This window comes from Antedon bifida, chromosome 2 (assembly GCF_963402885.1).
Source record: "Antedon bifida chromosome 2, ecAntBifi1.1, whole genome shotgun sequence".
Lineage (NCBI taxonomy): Eukaryota > Metazoa > Echinodermata > Crinoidea > Comatulida > Antedonidae > Antedon > Antedon bifida.
Window position 1 is genome coordinate 986517 of NC_136227.1, and position 20414 is coordinate 1006930.

General features: G+C 34.1%; 1 protein-coding gene across 2 annotated transcripts; it reads left to right on the plus strand.

The window, feature by feature from the left end:
* The first annotated feature begins 184 nt into the window (after window positions 1-184).
* On the plus strand, window positions 185-19731 carry LOC144835256 (transcription elongation factor SPT6-like). Of its 2 annotated transcripts, none has more exons than XM_078690318.1 (36): window positions 185-300; window positions 1008-1138; window positions 1447-1554; window positions 1704-1774; window positions 2009-2155; window positions 2294-2366; window positions 2806-2893; window positions 3161-3257; window positions 3791-3886; window positions 4183-4269; window positions 4398-4499; window positions 4970-5167; window positions 5469-5611; window positions 5788-6119; window positions 6475-6604; window positions 6952-7102; window positions 7520-7683; window positions 8069-8252; window positions 11754-11893; window positions 11987-12181; window positions 12527-12662; window positions 12773-12910; window positions 13066-13233; window positions 13354-13481; window positions 13615-13822; window positions 13949-14096; window positions 14195-14343; window positions 14550-14690; window positions 14793-14985; window positions 15175-15290; window positions 15523-15645; window positions 15983-16334; window positions 16670-16744; window positions 17126-17313; window positions 17461-17879; window positions 18194-19731. In XM_078690318.1, the coding sequence occupies exons 2-36, from the start codon at window positions 1054-1056 to the stop codon at window positions 18372-18374; spliced, it is 5454 nt and encodes a 1817-aa protein (XP_078546444.1). In that variant the 5' UTR covers window positions 185-300; window positions 1008-1053; the 3' UTR covers window positions 18375-19731. The 2 variants fall into 2 exon arrangements, with proteins under 2 accessions (XP_078546444.1, XP_078546445.1); XM_078690319.1 differs by having other exon boundaries at window positions 1450-1554.
* Window positions 19732-20414: the final 683 nt, after the last annotated feature.

The window sequence follows — 20414 nt, forward strand, 5'->3', positions numbered from 1 at the left end:
CTTTTTTTTAAGAACATGTTTTTTGAGGTGAAAGAGAATAACTTTATTTATTAAAGTTTGATTTTATGTATCTTTGTTGACATAAATAAAAGAAATGCAACCTTTGAAACGGGAACAATAATATAGAGCGTTCTCTATTGTTGTTGGTGTTCAATTGGCGTGCGTTGGTTTTGTAAAGTTACTCCACAGAACTTGCGTTTTCGCTTGTCGAGAAGTACTTTCTGTCGACAGAAATCACAAACAAAATCAATAAAAATAGTACTTTAGTAGTTATATGGCTTTTGAAACTGGTTATTAAAGGTATTATTATTTTGCCTGTTATATGTTAACATTTTTATTGCTACATTTTACGATATATAAATAAAGAAAAGTGCTCGGCGATACATGATGACTGCGAGTTGAAGAACCGCTCTGCTTCCCATTCGACGCAGGCCGACGAGGCTTCCTTTTGATTTGAAGCTACCTGGTGTCATGTAAACGTAGGCCTAGCTAAAAAGCAGAAATGGCCGACGGGCTTGATTTGTTGTCCTACACTACTACCTAGGCCTAGGCTTTAATGTTGTCTTGGTGTATGTGGTCAGGTAGACCCTGCTAAAAAAGGAAAAAATATAGGCTAAAAATAATAATAAAATAGGCCTGGCTAATTTATAAATAATAAACAATACAAATATATTCAAATACAAATATCCTTTTTTTTTAGGCCTAGCCCTAGCTGGGCCTAAATGTGCAACCTCATTGGTGTTTTAACTAGGCTACAGTAAGCCTAGATAGACCTTGATATCCAATTTTTTTGTATTATTCACAGTTTATTATTAAATTATGAAAATAATAATGGAATAATTACTCTGAATGACTCCTAATGATATTATAAGCACACTAAATTTGAAGAAGTGTTCACATTTTTTTTTATAATATAATAATGGAATAATTACTCTGCATGCACTCTTAATAATATAATTATATAAGCACACTAAATTTGAATAACTGTTCACATTTTTTTTATTCAGGACGATTTAGAAACTTTTTGAAGTTTCAAAATTTTCACTTGGAATCATGTCTACCAACTTCTTGGAAAATGAAGCAGAAGTGTCAGAAGAAGAAGATGTAAACAACAGCAGTGACGAAGAGGAAGATCCAGGTACGTAGTAGTCATGTTGTCATCAATCAATTTAATAATAATAGATAGATTTATATAGCGCAAATAAACAATGTCTCTATGCGCTCGACAATAAAGAGAAAGAGTGGAAACCAAAAGGAAGAGAAAAAAAAGACAAAAACACCAAGCTAGCACCCAAACCGCCAAACAAGATTCAAGCATCATTTAAGAAATTAAGAATTAAATTAATTCAGTAAGCAATACTAATTCAAGTAATTCAAATTCTGTATTTTGAGAATAATACCTTTTTTCACCTGATTTAAAAAGTTTTTATTTTTTACTTTTCACAGAAGATGAATGTAATGAAGATATTGCTGATCTCATCAATGATGATGTGGAGGAGGAAGTGACATCAGATTCAGATGAGGAGATTGGTCGAAGGAAAAGGGATCGCAGAGGTAGTCCATCTCATTCAATTTACTGGTGGCATATTAGTACAGTGCATGCAATATTGTTATCTCAGCATTGTACATATAGGCTGGCTTTGGGATAGTAACAAAAGAATATAATAGCTAAATTGCCACTAATGTACTATCATTTTTTTCAGAACTAGACGATCGGTTAGAGGATGAAGATTATGATTTGATTGAGGAAAACCTGGGTGTAAAAGTAGCCAGAGTAAGTACTGTGTATTAATTGATTAAGATTAATTATTAATACATGAAATATGGCTAGAAAAATTACAATAAAAAGGAATAATGTAATAAAAATAATGATTCATTATGTTTTAAACATTAATTTTTCACAAATTGCCACTTGAGTATATACAATTCATTGTTCAACTTATTGTCATCTTATCCCATAGCCTAATCTTCATGAAACCAACTCAATAATGTTTTTCTTGCTTTCTAGAAAAAGTTCAGGCGTTTACGTCAAATTTCTGATGAAGAAGAGAGTGACGAGGAAGCAGGTGGAGCAGAAGACCATCATCAATTTACGGAACGAGATGCGATTGCTCGTGAAATATTTCAAAGGGAAGGTGACGAGGATGAAGATGAGGTAGATTTCCAATTTTATTAAAAAAAATTAAACATTTATGCCCATAAGCCCTATCCTAACATGAGAGGATGGCACATACTTATGTACATATTTTATTTTCAAAATTAATTTTGGAAATATTGTCTATTATTCTATTAGATTGAAGAGGATGTACGTGAAGTTGAGCAGTTACCAGCAGGGGATGCAATTGATATGTCAGAGGAGGAGTCTGGTGAGTGCCAATGCTTTGTGGACACATACATCTAAAGCTCTGTCTACACTATCAAACTTTATGTGTCCAAAAAATATGATATGCCCATATATGGATATGATGATGTCATATCACTACCATATTTGGGCATATCACAGCTTAAGCTATTAATAAGGGTTTTATCTTTCCTTGATTGCCTTGTAAACTCACATAGTTTAATATGTTGATACAAGCTGCATGCTCAGCAATTTACACCATAACTATAATGACAATCATATTTTTAAAATAAAGATTTATTGTTTGATTTATTTGGAGGTTCAGACCTAAAGCCAAAATGGCTTATTGTAACCTCCACACACATTTTATTATTATTTATAAAAAATGTTATATAAAGTGTTATATTTTTGTGTGAAATCTTAAATTAGAACTCAATTAAACAATCTATTCCACTCTCTCTTAGATGTGGATGATTTTATTGTCGATGATGAAGGACGACCAATAGCAACTAAGAAAAAGAAGAAAAAAGGACAAAAAACTATCAAAGATTCGTAAGATATTTCTTCTTCTATTTAAGAGCAAACTTCACAGTTGAAGGCTACTGCTCCACTTTTTTCTTTTGATAAAGTGTGTGGTGCATATATTAATTTGTATTATATTATTAATTGTTTTTTATTTATTATAATTATTTGTATAATATGAGAAAGAAGGAGAAGATAATTCATGTTTTAATGATATATTTGTTTATATATATAACCTGTGCTGCTACCAACATCATAATCAGCACTACTTTCATAATGTATCATTTTTTTTATCAGGGCCTTGCAAGAAGCTCAAGATATTTTTGGATTAGAATTTGATTTTGATGAATTTGATACGATGGATGACCAGTATGACGAAGAGGAAGAAGACGAGGTGAGTTCTCTTTTATCATATTATTATTTTATTTTTTTATCATATTATTTTTATTATTAGTCAAAGAATGTTCTTCCAGAGAGCCCAGTTATGATAAGTGGCTGTGTGTGTACTACTAGGTTTAGTATAATAATATATATGTTTGTTTGTTTATTGTTTATTTATACTGGGTGACCTCTTCAGTCAAAGACTGGTCTCCCAGAGGGCCCAGTTATGATCAGTGGCTGTGATGTACTAATACACCGGAGTAATCCCCTACTCGTCTCGAAAGATGCACTAGGTTCTTTAAAGTGCACACGAGCTAGATGTATACACTGGACCTACGGTTTATAGCCCTTATCCGAGAAGAGTTGTTCTACCACCAGAACCATGGAGCTGGAGTGGCCTCGAACCCTTGCCGATGTTATGGCTACGTAATCATATTACATTATCATAAATAATTAATATACGATAATTGTTGTCATAAATAATTAATTATAGTGCATTTAACTGGTGTCTTAAGTTAAAAGTGTTTCCTTTTGATTTATGCTTAGTATGAAGTGGAAGATGATGAAGAGGTTGATGCGGAGGGCTTAACACGAGCCAAAAGACCAGGCAAGAAGCGTGCTACAAAGAAAAGTATTTATGAGGTTAGTATCATGTCACAATGTTCTTAATTTTTACAACCACATCATTAAAGTTATTAAAGAAAGTGTTGATGGCTTTCTGCCATGAAAGGCAATAAACCAGACAATGTGTAAAGCTCTGTCAAAAAAAAGTGTGATGTGCCCAAATATGGTAGTTTTTTGTCACATTATGTTTGATAGTGTAGAAAAGATATCTGGATATTGTCTGTCTTATTTATTCTCTCAGCTGAAAAACAGAAATAAAACTAAATGACAAAAAAGAATCATTTTATTCAATAATAATTTTTGGTTTTTTAAAGGTGTTTGAGCCCAGTGATCTGGAACGAGGGCATTTCACGGACTTGGATCAAGAAATAAGGACAGCTGATGTTCCAGAGAGATTCAAGGTAGGTCCTCTGAATACATATACCTCAGATGGTAATGTGATAAAGAAAAAGTGTTGAAAAATCTGGTTTTTTTAAATTAAAAAAAATGTACTGTTTTTTTCATTTTTTCTATGTTTTATTTTGTGTAGCTTCGTGGAGTTCCAGTGACAGAAGCTAAAGACATGGAACTTGATATTGAGGCTGACTGGATTTATCGACAAGCATTTAACACGCCGCCAGTATCACGTCAAGTATGTACTTACTATCACTGTTAATTTATTTGTCAGCCTCAAGTTCAATGCTGTGATTTATTATTATTATCATTATTAACTTTATTGTAACATTAAAAATACCATTACATATAGTGGCCCAACAGCCAAATTGCATGTAACATTACAAAATAATTTTTAAAAATGAATATAAAATCACAGTATAGAATTAAAATAGAAGATACATATATAAATACAAATATTTGACAATAAAAAATAGTATAAAAACTCGTTGGTTACACAAAATTGACACAGGAACAGACCGAAGCAGCTCTGATGAGGCCTATAGGAGAGAATGGTGCCCACTGCCCAAATCAATCAAGGAAATTTTAGGAATTCTTAATCATAATGGTTGAAGTTAAGTTAGTAGAAATAAATGTGAATATACTGGATTAGGTGAAATATAAAAAGAATAATTTGTTTTTATTAATACAGTAATAATTTTCTTGTAGGATTTTGCAGATGGACCTGATAGCCATGGCCATTATAAATCAAAACCACGAAGCACGATTGGAAAGATCAAGGAGGCCCTCAACTTCATTCGCAATGAGCATTTAGAAGTTCCATTTATTGCATTTTATCGTAAAGAATATGTAGAACCAGAGTTGAATTTCAACGATCTTTACAAGATATTTCAATGGGACGAAAAGGTATGTACACTCAAAATAATAAACATTGTTATTGTATAGCATGCCAATATTTATAATCTTTATATTTTGTAAACATAGTACTGTAGTTACCGTATACAATATAATAATTGATAGCCGACTCTATTGGCTATTTCAATTTGTCGTCATGTATTTATAACGATTACAAAAAACTGTCCCAAGGGACATGGATTGTATGTACAGTAATTATTATTTTAAATCTTTTTTTTGTTATATACAATTATAACATTCACAGTCTGAACTTAGATAAATCACAATTATTTTATTTATTTACTCCATCTAGTGGTGCCAACTAAGGACAAGGAAATTCAATTTAAGAAAGTTATTTGAGAGAATGCAGACTTACCAGTTTGAGCAAATCCAGAAAGCTGGTGATGATGTTTTACCCGATAGTTTCAGAGCTTTGAGTGACACAGATCTTGAAAGGTGAGACCATCAAAAAATAAGTACATGCTTGAATAAGACTTGTATAAGCTTTATACTGGATATAACTTAAAGAGCCATTGGTTTAATGCTGACATGATAATTTGTGTTGCTGTTGTAGAAAGTTACCGATGATGTTACTGCATAGATTACTTATCTTCTTTTTTCTGTATTTTTAGATTGGACACTATACAGACAATAGAGGAGCTAAAGGATGTTTATTCTCACTTTCTGCTCTACTACGGACGTGATCTAACCAAAATGCATAATGCAACCAAGAAGGAAACTAGAAAAGTCATCCGCAAAGTTTTACGTAAGAAGGAAAAGATAAAAGATCCTGATGATGACGACGATGATGATGATGACGATGAAGACAAAGATGAGGAGGATGAATGGGAGGAGGTGGAAGAAGAAGTAGAAGAGGAGATAGAAGATGAAGCTGGAACTAGTTACTATCTTAAACAAGCCACTAGGAAATCTATGTATAGCACATGTCAGAATGCTGGCCTAGGTAAGTACACAATCAAAAGGACTTTAGGCTTGTAGAAATCACTATCTTAAACAAGCCACTAGGAAATCTATGTATAACACATGTCAGAATGCTGGCCTAGGTAAGTACACAATCAAATGGAAAATATACTAAGTTATTTAGAGAATTTAAGCTTTCATAAATCGCCAGCAGGCCCAGTAAATTTTAAAATTTATAAGCAAAAGATAGGACATTTTGTACAACACTTTATTTCGCAACTTTTAGGCTCTACCACCTCGCTCTACCCATTCCCTATTTTATAATTCTAGCACCTCCACTGAAACAAGCAATGTGTTTATCTTTACTCAACTTTCCAATTGTAATGTTATGTTTGCAGATGGCCTTGCAAAGAAGTTTGGTCTAACACCTGAACAATTTGGTGAGAATCTTCGAGATAATTACCAACGAAACGATACAGATCAACACCCTATTGAACCGCTAGAGGCAGCTAAGGATTACCTCAGCACGTACGTATGATATATATATAAACACATTAGGCAAAGAACATTAATTCTAAACCGCCCAGTGATATACTTAAATTTAATTAATAAATTTGAAACGATAAGATGAGGAAATCTGTGAGAATGAGAAAAAGTCGTCCCAACCGAGATTCAAACCCGGAACCTTCTGCTTGATATGTAGATGGCCTAACCATTATATAATGTTGTTTCAATTTTTGAAATAAACTAAAGAGGTGAAATTATTAGACACATTACATTGCCTAAATCATTCAACTAATCTAACACAGTGTTATGATTCTAATTTGCATTTTAAGAGGCTTTAGTTTTCCTAAATAATATTTATTGGTTTTTAGGAGATTTACAGAAGAAGAATCTTTGTTAAAAGCGACCCGTTACATGGTGGCGCTACAACTCTCCCATGATCCATTGGTGCGACAGACAGTTAGGGAGACTTACTATGAAAGGGCAAAAATATGCGTCAAACCAACAAGAAAAGGTCAAAAGGTACAGTATCTGTAAATCTTTTGCATTAATAAATATTAACTTTATGTGTGGTTAACAAATAAAACAATACAAACTTTTAAAGCTTGATTTCTACTTGGACTCCCTAACTGTTGCTTGTGATTGTCATTGCATTTTATTTTAATTGAGAACCAGCCTTAAGATTCCTTCACACCTGTTTCGGCACCGGCAAATCAAATCGAACGTAATGTTTTGTTTTCACGCGGTCATGCATCGATTGGCACATAAGCGCATGGATCGTCAATGAAAACAAAACATTTGATTTGCCAGCGTCGGACCAGAACCATGCCGAAACAGGTGGAAAAGACCCTTCATGCATTAGTAGAACATCTGTGTATGTTTGCAACATATTCACTGCTAACTTTTTTTTATTCCTCTTTACTTGATTTAACTTTGTAGGAGATTGATGAAGCACATCCATGTTTTCCAATGAAGTACTTAAAAGATAAACAAGTTAAAGATTTAAAAGGTGAACAATTTCTGAAGCTGCTCAATGCAGAAAAGGAAAAACTGCTGACTATGACTATGAACATTGATATGAAAAATACTAGTAGCAGTAGAGGGTAAGTCACCACATACTTTAATAGTAATCTCATAATTGGCTAACCTTAGAAATTAGCATGGTTGGTCAGGTTTCAACCAGATCATTGTTTGAAAGGTCATTTGAATAACAAAATAAATAAATTATGGTATGCCCCCAACAAGTACATAATTTAATAGTAATTTCATACTGGTGATTACTTGTGAAAGGAGAATGAATCGTTTACGGTATTCCCCTTAACCCCCCCACATACACACATAACAATGTCATCAAAATACATCTAAAAATCATCATAAATTACAAAAGTGCAACCTGAAACATTACAAGAATAGATGTTTTTTATTTACTTGCATTTCATCCTAGTTACTGCACAAATATAAAAATGTTTTTACACATATTTTCTTTAGGCTCCAGACATACTTTGAGGAAATCAAGCAACTTTACTATCGTGACGAGTACAGTAACGTGGTCCAAGCGTGGAATAAAGAGCGAGTGGCTGCCCTCGAGTTGGCGCTCAACATGCTCTATCCCGTCTTTGAAAAAGAACTACGCATTAAACTTCTTAATGAATGCAAAGAATGTATTTTACGGGTAAGCTATATTTACAGTTTATATTTATTAGGTGATCATTTAGAATAAAATGATCACCTATTGTTATTGTATCAAATCTTTATTGTTATTATTGTTTCTGGGCACTATTTTGTGTAACAAATATCTAAAAAACTTTAATGTCAATGATTACCAAAATTTCACAATGTCTTTCAAATACTTTAACTTAGTCCTAATAAGCTTTTCAGCGTGATCACTCATCCGTGACGTCATTTATACGCCATTTTGTGAAATCACATTATCAATCATATCTCCATAATTCATTATCACATATTAATGAAATTTATTACACGTAAACTTCAGGTCAAGGGTAAAAATATTAGCAAGTAAAAACGCACGCGCACGTAGGGTCATGCGCGTAAAATCGCGCGTTCAAAATTTAAAAAGCTCAAAATTAAGTTTTAATCAATTTAGAGCATGAATTAGGCCATTTGCGTGTTTCAAAAAATTACTGCGCAAAAATGCGTTTTTGAGCGCGCGATTCTTAAAAAGCGTAAAAATACGATTTTTTTGTAGAAATCGCATTCTACTCACCATCCTTAGTACATTCACCGAATTTGAGTTTGTTCCGACTTAAAATAACGCTATACGAGCATGTTAAAAATGACAAAATGCGCACATTAATTTCACAAAAGTTCTGAAAATGGTGAAAAATATGTCTTTTTTTAAATGAAAATAACTCTTCAGAATGGACGATGACCCCTAAATTTTTTAACTTATTCAGGAAGCCATTGAGTTGTAGATATAAATGTATATACACATTAGACGTACAAAATGGTATTACGTCATCACATGGCCACTTGAATTAAAAAATTAGGTTTTTTTCTCTTTTGTCATAGATTATCACATTCAACTGAGCGCATCTCGGTTATTTTGCGCCCGATTTTCGCTCAATTTTTTGTATATGATTGCTCATTTAATTATCTTTCTCATGAGTTGTCAACATTTTTATTTCGATGACGTCATCACGCGTAAAAATTTGAATAACCTAGGTCGTGTAATTTTAGCTACACCATACATTTGAATATCTAATAGCTCTTCAGAATTAAAGGTGACCTTGAAGATTATAACTTATTATGAAAGCTGTTGAAATGTAGATATGAATTCATATAAAAATTAAGCCTATCGGATGTTGTGATGTTATCATATGGCCAGTTGAAGTTAAAACGTAGTTTTTATATTTCTTTAGTCGAAGTTATACAAATTTCAATGAGCGCGCATTGCGCTTCTACGTATCAAATTCTCTTCCAATCCTTATATTTATTTGCTCAATTCATTATCTTTCGAAATTGTCATCTTCGAGTTTATTTTGATAATTCCATCATACCAACAAATTTGAACATGATGTGGGTCCAGTAATTTCACCTATGCTACACTGTATATAGATATACAGTATATACTGTACATAATAGGTACAACTCAGCACTATAAGTGTATATGCATCATGTCATAGGATGGCGTACATCAGCTTTTTACGATCGTATGTTAACGTACGTGCATGTTTAAAAAATGTTAATTTCATTAAAATGATAAAAATGATCACCTATAATTCGTCAAAGTGACGAATTAAATTCTAGTGAGAAATTGTTTTTATATATAAAAAAAATGTTTCTTCCCAATTTCTTTCTGTACAGATTTTGTGTAACAAATATCTCAAAAAGTTTAATGTCAATGATTACTAAAATTTCAGAATGTCTTAGCTAACTTAGTCCTAATAAGCTTTTCAGCGTGATCACTCATCCGTGACGTCATGTATACGCCATTTTGTGAAATCACATTATCAATCATATCTCCATAATTCATTATCACATAATAATGAAATTCACTACACGTAAACTTCAGGTCAAGGGTAAAAATATTAGCAAATAAAAACGCACGCGCACTTAGGCTCATGCGCGTGAAATCGCGCGTTAAAAATTTAAAATGCTCAAAATTATGTTTTGATCAATTTAGAGCATGAATTAGGCCATTTGCGTGTTTTAAAAAATTACTGCGCAAAAACACGTTTTTGCGCGTGCGTACATAGAAAGCGTAAAAAATAACAATTTTTTGTACAAATTGCATTCTACTCATCTTCCATAGTACATTCACCAAATTTGAGAACATTTCGACTTAAAATAGTGCTATACGAGCACGTTAAAAATGACAAAATGCGCACATTAATTGTACAAAAGTGCTGAAAATGGGGAAAAATAAGGCCTTTTTAAAATGAATATAACTCTTCAGAATGGAAGGTGACCCCCAATTTTTTTAACTTATCATGGAAGCCAATGAGTTGTAGATATAAATGTATATACACATTAGAAGTACAAAATGGTATGAAGTAGTCATTTGGCCACATGAATTTTTAAAATAGGGTTTTTTCCCCTTTTGTCATAGACCACCATATTAAACAGAGCGCAACTCGCTTATCTGTGATCGATTTTCTTGTAATTTTTAATATATTCTACCTCAACCAATTATGTTACTCATGAGTTGCCAATATTTTCATTTTGATGACGTCATCACGTCTTAAAATTTGAACAACTGTGGTTACATAATTTCACCTACAACGTATATTTGAATACCTTACAGCTCTTCTGAATTAAAGTTGACCTTGACAATTATAACTTATTATGAGAACTGGTTAAATGTTGATATGAATTCATATAAAAATGCAGCCTATCGAATCTTGTGACGTTATCATATGGCCAGTTGAAGTTAAAAAGCAATTTTTTCATCTCTTTCGTCAAAGTTATACAAATTTTAAAGACCGCGTACCGCGCTTCTACGTGCTAAATTTTCTTCCAATTGTTATATTTTAATACTCAATTTATTATCTTTCGATATTGTTATCCACAAGTTTATTTTGATAATGTCATCAGTGCCAAAAAATTAGAACATGATGTGTGTCCGTAATTTCATTAATGCTACACTGTATATAGACATACAGTATATACTGTACATAATGTATATGGCATATAATAGGCACAACTCAGCACTAGCCTATAGCGTATTATAGGATGGCATACATCAACATTTTCCGATTGTATGTTAACGTACGTGCATGTTTAAAAAATATTAATGTCAATAAAATGATAAAAATGATCACCTATAATTCGTCAAAGTGACGAATTAAATTCTAGTTTTGTTTGGATTTTTAAAGAAATTCAATTCAATAAAACTTTATTATCCCAAACTGGGAAATTCATTTGGTTGTGGTATACAAAAGAATTCATAAAATACAATCATTATAAAAATCTAAAATCTAGTAGTTTGGAATTGGTATAGAATTAACTTTTCTTAAGCTCTGTCTACACTATCAAACTTTATGTGACAAAAAAAATGTGATGTACCCATGGACATGATGATGTCATAACACTACCATATTTGTGTACATCACTACCATATTTGGGCACATCACATTTTTTTGTCAAAACTAGTTTGATAGTGTAGACAGAGCTTTACTATAAGTTTTATTATTATGATTATTTCTTTTTCTAGATGTGCTCACTAAAAATGTATAATTACCTAAAAGTAGCGCCATACCAAGCAGACCAGCAGCAAGATGATGAGGATGAGTTCCTGGACATTCCTGGCAAAGTTGGCCTTCGTGTGTTGGGCATTAGTTTCTCCAGTGACATGTAAGTTGAATCATATACAACATTTCAAACAGATAGATACTACTTGTTTGTACATTTGTATTATAAATATTTTATATTATTATATTTGTTCAGGGATGTTCCAACATTTGGTGCTCTTCTGGATGGCGAAGGAGAGGTGTCCGATTTTGTTCGTCTGCCAAACTTTCTCAAAAGTACTAAAAGTTATTTTAAACGAGATAAGGAGTTAAAGGAAGTAGATATTGAAAAACTAAAAGACTTCTTGTCAAGTAAAAAACCTCATGTGGTTGGTGTGATGGCAGAGTCCAGGTTAGTTAAAACATTTGTTTTGGGATTGCCTTACTTTACAAGTATCTGTTTATTATACTAATCATTTGTAAAGTAGTTCCAAAAGTCCCCCAATACAGGACTCTTTTAAAACAAGACATTTATGGAAAAGCAGACAATATAGGCCAGACCAAGACTGTCCAGTATTGAGATGTAATTCACTGTAATAAATAACAATATACTAATGTCTATAATCAATACATATTTAAAATCATTGAAATCATAGTTGATTTTTGTTTATTTTAATCAGATGTAATGATAATGATTGTTGCTTTGCTTTCAAAGTTCACATAAAACTAATTAATTTTTTGTTTTGGTGTTTTTTAGAAGGTCAATTGGTGTGATCAGAGACATTCAGCAATGTATTAGTGAACTGGAAGCTGAGCAACAGATAACGCCTATCAATGTGGAACTAATTGAGGATAATGTTGCTATGATTTTTCAGACCTCAAATATTGCAGAGGTATTGCAAAACAAGTTTTTGTCATGTCAATTATTGTTATCATCTTTTTTGGAATTATTGAAAATGTAAGACGTTACAACATGACTATACGTATTTATTATTGATTACAGAGTGAATTCCGGCAATACCCTCTCCAACTGCGTCAAGCTATCTCCATAGCACGAAGACTTCAAGATCCTCTGGTGGAGTTTTCTCGTCTTTGCAATGTAGATGAAGAAATCCTGTGTCTAAAGCTTCACCCTATGCAGGTTTGTGTAGCCTTAACTACATAACTCAAATACATAACCTTGAAGAAATTTGAAGAACAACAATGTGTTGATCTGGGCCTCCGTGGTTAATTAAAGTTTAATTGAATAGCAAGATATTTACCTTTATTCCCATCATTATTTTTCTCATGTTGCAGGACTCATTAGTTAAAGAAACCCTTCTGCAAACACTTTATCAAGAATTTATTTACCGTGTGAACGAGGTTGGAGTGGATGTAAACCGTGCTCTTGAGCATCCTCACACACAGTCATTGATGCAGTTTGTGTGCGGACTGGGCCCAAGAAAAGCAGGCGCAATTATTAAGGTATGCTTACCTAATGCAGAATGCATGTATTCTTTATAAAATACTTTTTTGCATTATATCTACTCCTATTATGCTAATTATGATTTTATATTTATTTTATTTGCTGTTTTAATTTGACAGACATTGAAACAAGAAAACCAAAGGCTTGAGAACCGGACACAGCTTGTGACCACTTGCAATTTGGGTCCCAAAGTATTTATAAATTGTGCTGGTTTTATTAAGATTGATACAGCAAAGATAGGTGAAAGGTAAACATTCAACATATCTATTTTTATATCAGGGGATATGATGTTAATGCCCCTCTGTTGTGGCTGTTTGTGCCAATAAAATAAATCAATAACATTTTTTTATAAATTTAACCTCATAAGTTAATGTTTACAGTACTGAGGCGTATGTGGAGGTACTCGACAGTACACGTGTACATCCTGAGACATACGATTGGGCACGTAAGATGGCTGTAGATGCTTTGGAGTATGATGAGTCGGCTGTGGACGCCAATCCTGCCGATGCTTTGAATGAAATTCTTGATAATCCTGAGAAGCTACGAGATTTAGATTTGGACGCTTTTGCAGATGAGTTAGAAAGACAGGTAACAGCTTGTTGTAGACGTTGTAGCACTTACAGTACAAGGATGGAAACTCGCCTACTATAAAGTTATTCTTCCTACCATTTTATATGAATATATGTCATATATTTCTTTTGTTTGGTTTACTAGAATTATGGAAACAAAAGAATTACTCTGTACGATATCCGTGCAGAATTGAACAATCGATACAAGGATTTGAGATCTTTATTCCAAGAAGTGACCCCTGAAGAGCGATTCCAGATGTTGACCAAAGAAACACCAGCCACATTTTATATTGGTAAGCTACCGTGAAAAATGTGTTATTAATCATCCTCTGTTAAACTGGAAACTGAAGAAATTTGAAGAAAGATTGTTATATTTATTTTATGTTTGCAGGAAAATTGGTGCTAGGGAAGGTAATACAAATTGCTCGTCGGCGTCCACGTGGTGAGGAACTTGATAATGCCAACCCAGTGCGTAAAGATGATACTGGTCTGTGGCAGTGTCCATTCTGTTTACAGGATGACTTTCCTGAACTAAGTGAGGTATTTAAGACATTACTTATTTAACAAATATTTGTGCAAAATATCTACATAAATTATTATTGTAGTATGAGAGGAAAAAATATGGTATGTATATCAAGCATCTCAAACTTGGACACTAATCTTCCCTTGCATGTTGTGCAGTTTCCATGTAATCAGTGTGTTTTTCTTCGCTGTGTTTCTAATTTTATTCATTTGATTTTGTGTAGGTATGGAGTCATTTTGACGGTGGTAACTGCCCAGGTCAAGCAATCGGTGTCAAAGTGCGTCTTGATAATGGGTTGATGGGATTCATTCCAACCAAAGCAATTAGTGATAAACATGTTAAAAACCCAGAAGATAGAGTGAAGGTAGGTTTAACAAAAGTACCATTTGTCTTTTAATTAGTATTTAAAGCAATCCTTTTGCTATTTAAAGATATTGCTTAATATATAACTATTGTTTTTTCAAAGGTGAACATGACCTTACATTGTAGAGTGACTAAGATAGATGTTGACAGGTTTAATGTAGATCTAACAAGCAGAAGCTCAGACCTCCAGGACAGCAAAGGAGAATGGGCGCCACAGAAAGATGTTTACTATGATCATGATGCAGCAGATGAAGCCATTAAAAAAGAGGACAGTAAAAAGAAAGCTAACCAATCAAGTGAGTTTACAGTTTTGTAATGAAGTGGTGGCTCCACCAAGTACACTCACAGGAAAACTAAATATGTAGAATATGGTCTGGTATTGTTCCACGCTTGTCATCATCAAAGTTGCAACAACTAGATTTAGAAACAGAGGAGCTAGCTACAAACGCTGAATAACGTCCGTTTTCAATATTTGTTCTTCACAGCTTATATCAAGCGGGTAATTGTTCATCCGTCATTCTACAACATTACCTTCAAACAGGCAGAGAAACTGCTGGTGGATATGGACCAAGGAGAGGCTATTATTAGGCCAAGTAGCAAGGTAAAACAACCACTTTCAGCTCTCACAACATCAATCAACTTTTTTAAACTTGCTTCTTTTTTTTTTCGAATTCATTTAATTTTCCACTATGCGAAGTTGGTATGCAATCAATACGTAAAGAGATAAAAGTATATATAAACGTGTAAAATTCAAATTTGTAATAGAAATAACAAAGTATCATGAGTTGTGAGAGAGTTATATTATCCACAATTTGTGTCTTGTTCTTTTAAAGGGTTCGGATCATTTGACAGTGACATGGAAAGTGGAGGAAGGAATCTACCAACACATTGATGTCAGAGAAGAAGGAAAAGAAAATGCCTTCAGTCTGGGTCAGTCGTTGTGGATTAATGAAGAGGTGAGTGTGAATCAGAAAGTGAAAATTAAGCACCCATTTTCTGTACTGTATCATAGGACAATTCTGTAATACAGCATCACATGTGTTTCACACAGTATAGAGCATAATGTAATCATAAACCCAACAGGTAGAACATGTGATACACATGAGATGCTTTGTTACTCATTTTTCCTATGATACTGTGCAAATATTGTTGTATGTAGAGATTACAGCACTGAGAATCGGGTCAATTAGGGACAAGCACTCTGGTAAAAATTATTTTAGCTACCATTATGCAACACATTTTGTGTATAACTTTTTTCCGTTTTTTTTTACAATTTTTTAAACTTTTTTTCAGCCATTTGAAGATCTTGATGAAATCATCGCTCGCCACATTCAGCCAATGGCATCCTTTGCTCGTGATGTTTTAATGCACAAATGCTTTATTGCTGCGAATGGTGGTAAACGTGATGTCCTCTATAAACTTTTAGAAAAAGAAAAAAACAAAACTCCATCCAGGATACCCTACTTCCTAAGTTTTTCCAAGGAATTTCCCGGAAAGTTGGCCTTGGCATACCAGCCTCGACTAAAGCCAAGGATGGAATATGTATCACTAATGCCAGACGGTTATCGCTATCGGCAACAGATACATAGTTCACTCAATGCTTTACTTCGCTGGTTCAAGGAACATTTCAGGGATCCCATACCAGGTAAGTAGTCACAATCTTGGCTATTTTTACAATTTATTTATTAAACATCCGGCGTGCACCAAATGTTGCCACTTTTAAAGACCAACTGAACACTATTGACATCAAAAGTAATTTCTCAAAAGCAAACTAAGCTATAAATTAATATTTTTGCATGACCCTAACCAACGTACGCGATAACCACAGATTGTGTTTGTACATTACGGATACAGATATAGTCCCAAAGCCAATGTCCCAACACAGAACTTTACTGGGTTGAGAGAGATGTTATGTTTCCAGCAAAATAACTACAATATGAAAGATAATATTGTGTAATTATTTTTTAAATACTTTTTTAGGAATGAACCCAACACCTCGTTCTCATCAGCGAACTCCTGCAAACGAAGGCACTCCAGCTGCATTTAACCTTGCCAGTAAGTACCTTTCATCCATACAGTTTACATTCATTATTTGAATACTATATACTATGCTTTATATGGCAGTGCTGCATGTAAAGTAACCCTGCACAATTTTTATATTATTACTATTTTTAGTTTTTATACTGACCCATTCATAACAGAGTGACATTCTATGTTATAGTCATCTGAAAACGCTAATCGTCGTTAGAAATTGCGCGTCTCACTTGTGTTCGCCACGTTTTTGAGCAAGCAGGTGTATAGGTCCGCATTTGAAAAGTTTCTTTTTTGATGTTTGCCATCCATGTTGTTGTCAGTCTTTGGTCTGTATAGTAACTGTTATAGTAACGTTTCATCAACATTTGTATTTATAATAAAACTTTGTACATTTCCTTTCAGGTGTTGATACTGCTCTTCTCCAGAAAGCTGTCAGCTCATTCCCAAGTGGGATGTTTGCAATGGGTGTCACGCCAGGGGCGACGCCCAGACAAACACCTCGACACACCCCACGTCAGACCCCACGACAAACCCCACAGATTAGAACTGGTGGCTCGTATGGTGGTTTTGGTGGTATCTCACAAATGAATGTAAGAATTGACATTGTTTATGTTGTTTCATTGTATTTCAATAAGGATTTAGCCAATTTATTTCTTCTTTCATCACAAAGTTTATCCCGTTAAATCTCGGAGACCATCGCTATATGTGTTCTTAACTATTTTTTTTCTTTTTTTTAGCCATATGCAACTCCACAATTAATGACACCCTCCTACCAGATGACACCCAGACAGGGACCAGGCATGACCCCACGGCAGACAGCGGGAGGAATGACTCCCCGCCAGACAGCTGGAGGAATGACTCCCCGCCAGACAGCTGGAGGAATGACTCCTCGACACACAGCAGGAGGAATGACTCCTCGGCAGGGACCTGGCATGACTCCAAGACAGGGACCTGGTATGACCCCACGACAGGGACCTGGTATGACCCCACGACAGGGACCTGGGATGACCCCAAGACAAGGACCTGGGATGACCCCAAGACAGGGAACTGGCATGACACCACGACAGACACCACGTTATCAAGCAACACCAAGACAAAGCTGGGGCTCCTCATCAAGTCAAAGTGGGAACAGGCAGTCCTCCCGGCAGACACCAAGGTATGTTAATAGAGTTTATATTTATTTTAATCTAAAGCTCTGTCTACACTATCAAACTAGTTGGACAAAAAAAGTGTGATGTGCCCAATTGTGAAATGATATGCTTAATATGGTAGTGATATGACATTATCATGTCCATATATAGGCACATCACATTTTTTTGTCATATAAAGTTTGATAGTGTAGACAAGGCTTAAAAAATTGTTGGAAAGTGATTAGAAAAGGAGAAGTATACATCTGTTATGAGTCTGACCCATTAAGTTACATTGATTGCTTAGGATACAGTAAAACTTTTTTCATTTTTCTATTACTAGGCCTTCCGCAACACCAGCTACAGATTGGGCTGAAGCTGCAGCCAAGTGGGCAAAGACAAGACAGAACAAAGCTAATCCTAGCCCTAGAACACAGCCTAGCCCAGCCTATGTACCAAGTCCTATGTCGTTATCAACACCAGCCCCAGGTGGGGATTCAACACCTCTAATTGATGAACATTGATAAATCAAATCTTGAAGGACATTAGTGTAAGCTTGTATATTGGAAGCAGCATGGTGTTTGTGGAGATGAACATAAAGACAGATTTTGCTTTTTTGATGACATTAACTGACATTACCATCATGTTGTACATTGCAAGAGCACCAGGTGGCCTTCCATAATTATGATGTGTCACTCTCAGTGTTCCTGGATATTCAAATTATTGTATAAGACCAGAGTATAGACCCATGGGCCTGCTATGAAATTTTGCACAAATTTGTTGGTTGGAGCATTAACAATCATTAAATTCTTGTGTCTGAGTTTGGACTGGGATTTAATACTTTAGTATTAATACAGTACTGTACCTTTTTTGTCAAAAACATTGCAGGGTCTGCAAATCTGTTCCAAGGAAAAAGTAAAACTGTTAAACGATTTTAATTGCAAAATTCTTGGAAGATAATTACTTGGAGGGTCACTTTTATAATGCTACTGTTATTTTGACACAATTATTTGATATTTGTTCATGTATATTTTGTATTATTTATCAATAATTCACTTTTTCGTATGACGTTATTCAATATTCAAAATTAACAAGGAATATTCAAATTAGTGCCACTGAATATTCAAATTAGTTTAACTGAATATTCATGAAGTGGGTGGATGAAAATGAATGTATACTTTATCATTTTTAGTAAAAATGAATCATGCTATTTTTTATACCAACCTCTCACTGTAATTAAGTGTTAGGTTAAATAAAACTACCATTTTTATTTTATATAGTTGTGCTTATAATTGTAAGTTATGTACTAAGTATCAATATTTAGGATAGGAAGATTGGCTGATTACAAAACAAGTTGAGGAAGAAGAGATAAAGTACATTTAATGTGGCATTTTCCACTACGTATTCATGAAGTATAGGGTAAAATCGTTTCATGAAGTATAGGGTAAAATAATCGTATCTATACCACAACCCACCAAGTCTGTTTAACAGAAAGCATTTTTAATGGCGAGTTGGGTTCAATTTAGTGACCTTTCGTGTCATGGCACCCTACTCGATTACGCAAGCGAAAAACCATTTCTGCTTATGCTCATATGAGTATGCAATATTTTGACAACATCTTACCAACATTTTATATAAATATTTATATATTTGTAAGTACGTAATATGAGCATGATGCTAAAACAAAAACTTAGTCTTGCTTCTCAAGTCTGGCACCACAAACTATTTTAATGAGTTCACTTAATGTTGTGCTTAAATCAGTGATGTGTTTATAATAATAGTGATTGACTTCGGTTTTATTTTTATTATAATTTTTTTTCGATTTTAATGTGTTTAAAAAACATTTATTTACAAAATCGAGATTAAAAGGAAAGAAAATCATGTGTTATGTTTTTAATTAATATTTCTTGTATTTGGGAAATACAATACAAACAGATAATATATATAATATAATAAATCATACTGTAAATTATAGAAACAGTGCTCATATTCGGAACATGATCTCATAATCGCGTCGAGCATAGCTCATTGGCGAAAGTTCTGTATTTTTTAGTTGTATGAGATCATGTTCCGAATATGAGCACTGTTTCAATAATTTACAGTATGATTTATATATAATTTACACAGTGCTACGCAACACAATTGATTTATATATAATATAATATATGTACAGCAGGAAGAGGGCTAGGCACATGGACAATTAATCGAGTAATCCAAACCAACAGGAATTAAAACTGAAAAGGAATATTAATCAGGGCCGTAACCAGGTTTGACGGCGGGGTGGATCGTTAAGTTCTTTAGTGGAACCCAGGGGCGGATCCAGGATATTGAAATAGGGGTGGCGTAGCTTTGCGAGCGAAGCGAGCAAACATTGGCGGGGGGCCAGGGGGCCGCCAAGGGCCCCCGGTCGGGGTCCAGGGGCCGACGGCCCCTGAAAATTTTGACGTTCTAGCGCATTGTAAGTCGTTTAAAACGATTTACAAACATCTCATAATGTCATTTACCAAACACTCTAAAGCTCGCAAATTACGACATGTGGAACATGCAGCTGATACTTACCTAGG

Bases quoted from the DNA above. Each gene is read 5' to 3' on its own strand.
- LOC144835256 (XM_078690318.1), top strand. From the start codon at position 1,054: ATGTCTACCAACTTCTTGGAAAATGAAGCAGAAGTGTCAGAAGAAGAA. The intron at 6,120-6,474 runs GTAAGTACACAA...TTATGTTTGCAG, and splicing joins ATGTCAGAATGCTGGCCTAG to ATGGCCTTGCAAAGAAGTTT. The intron at 16,745-17,125 runs GTAAGTACCTTT...ATTTCCTTTCAG, and splicing joins AGCTGCATTTAACCTTGCCA to GTGTTGATACTGCTCTTCTC.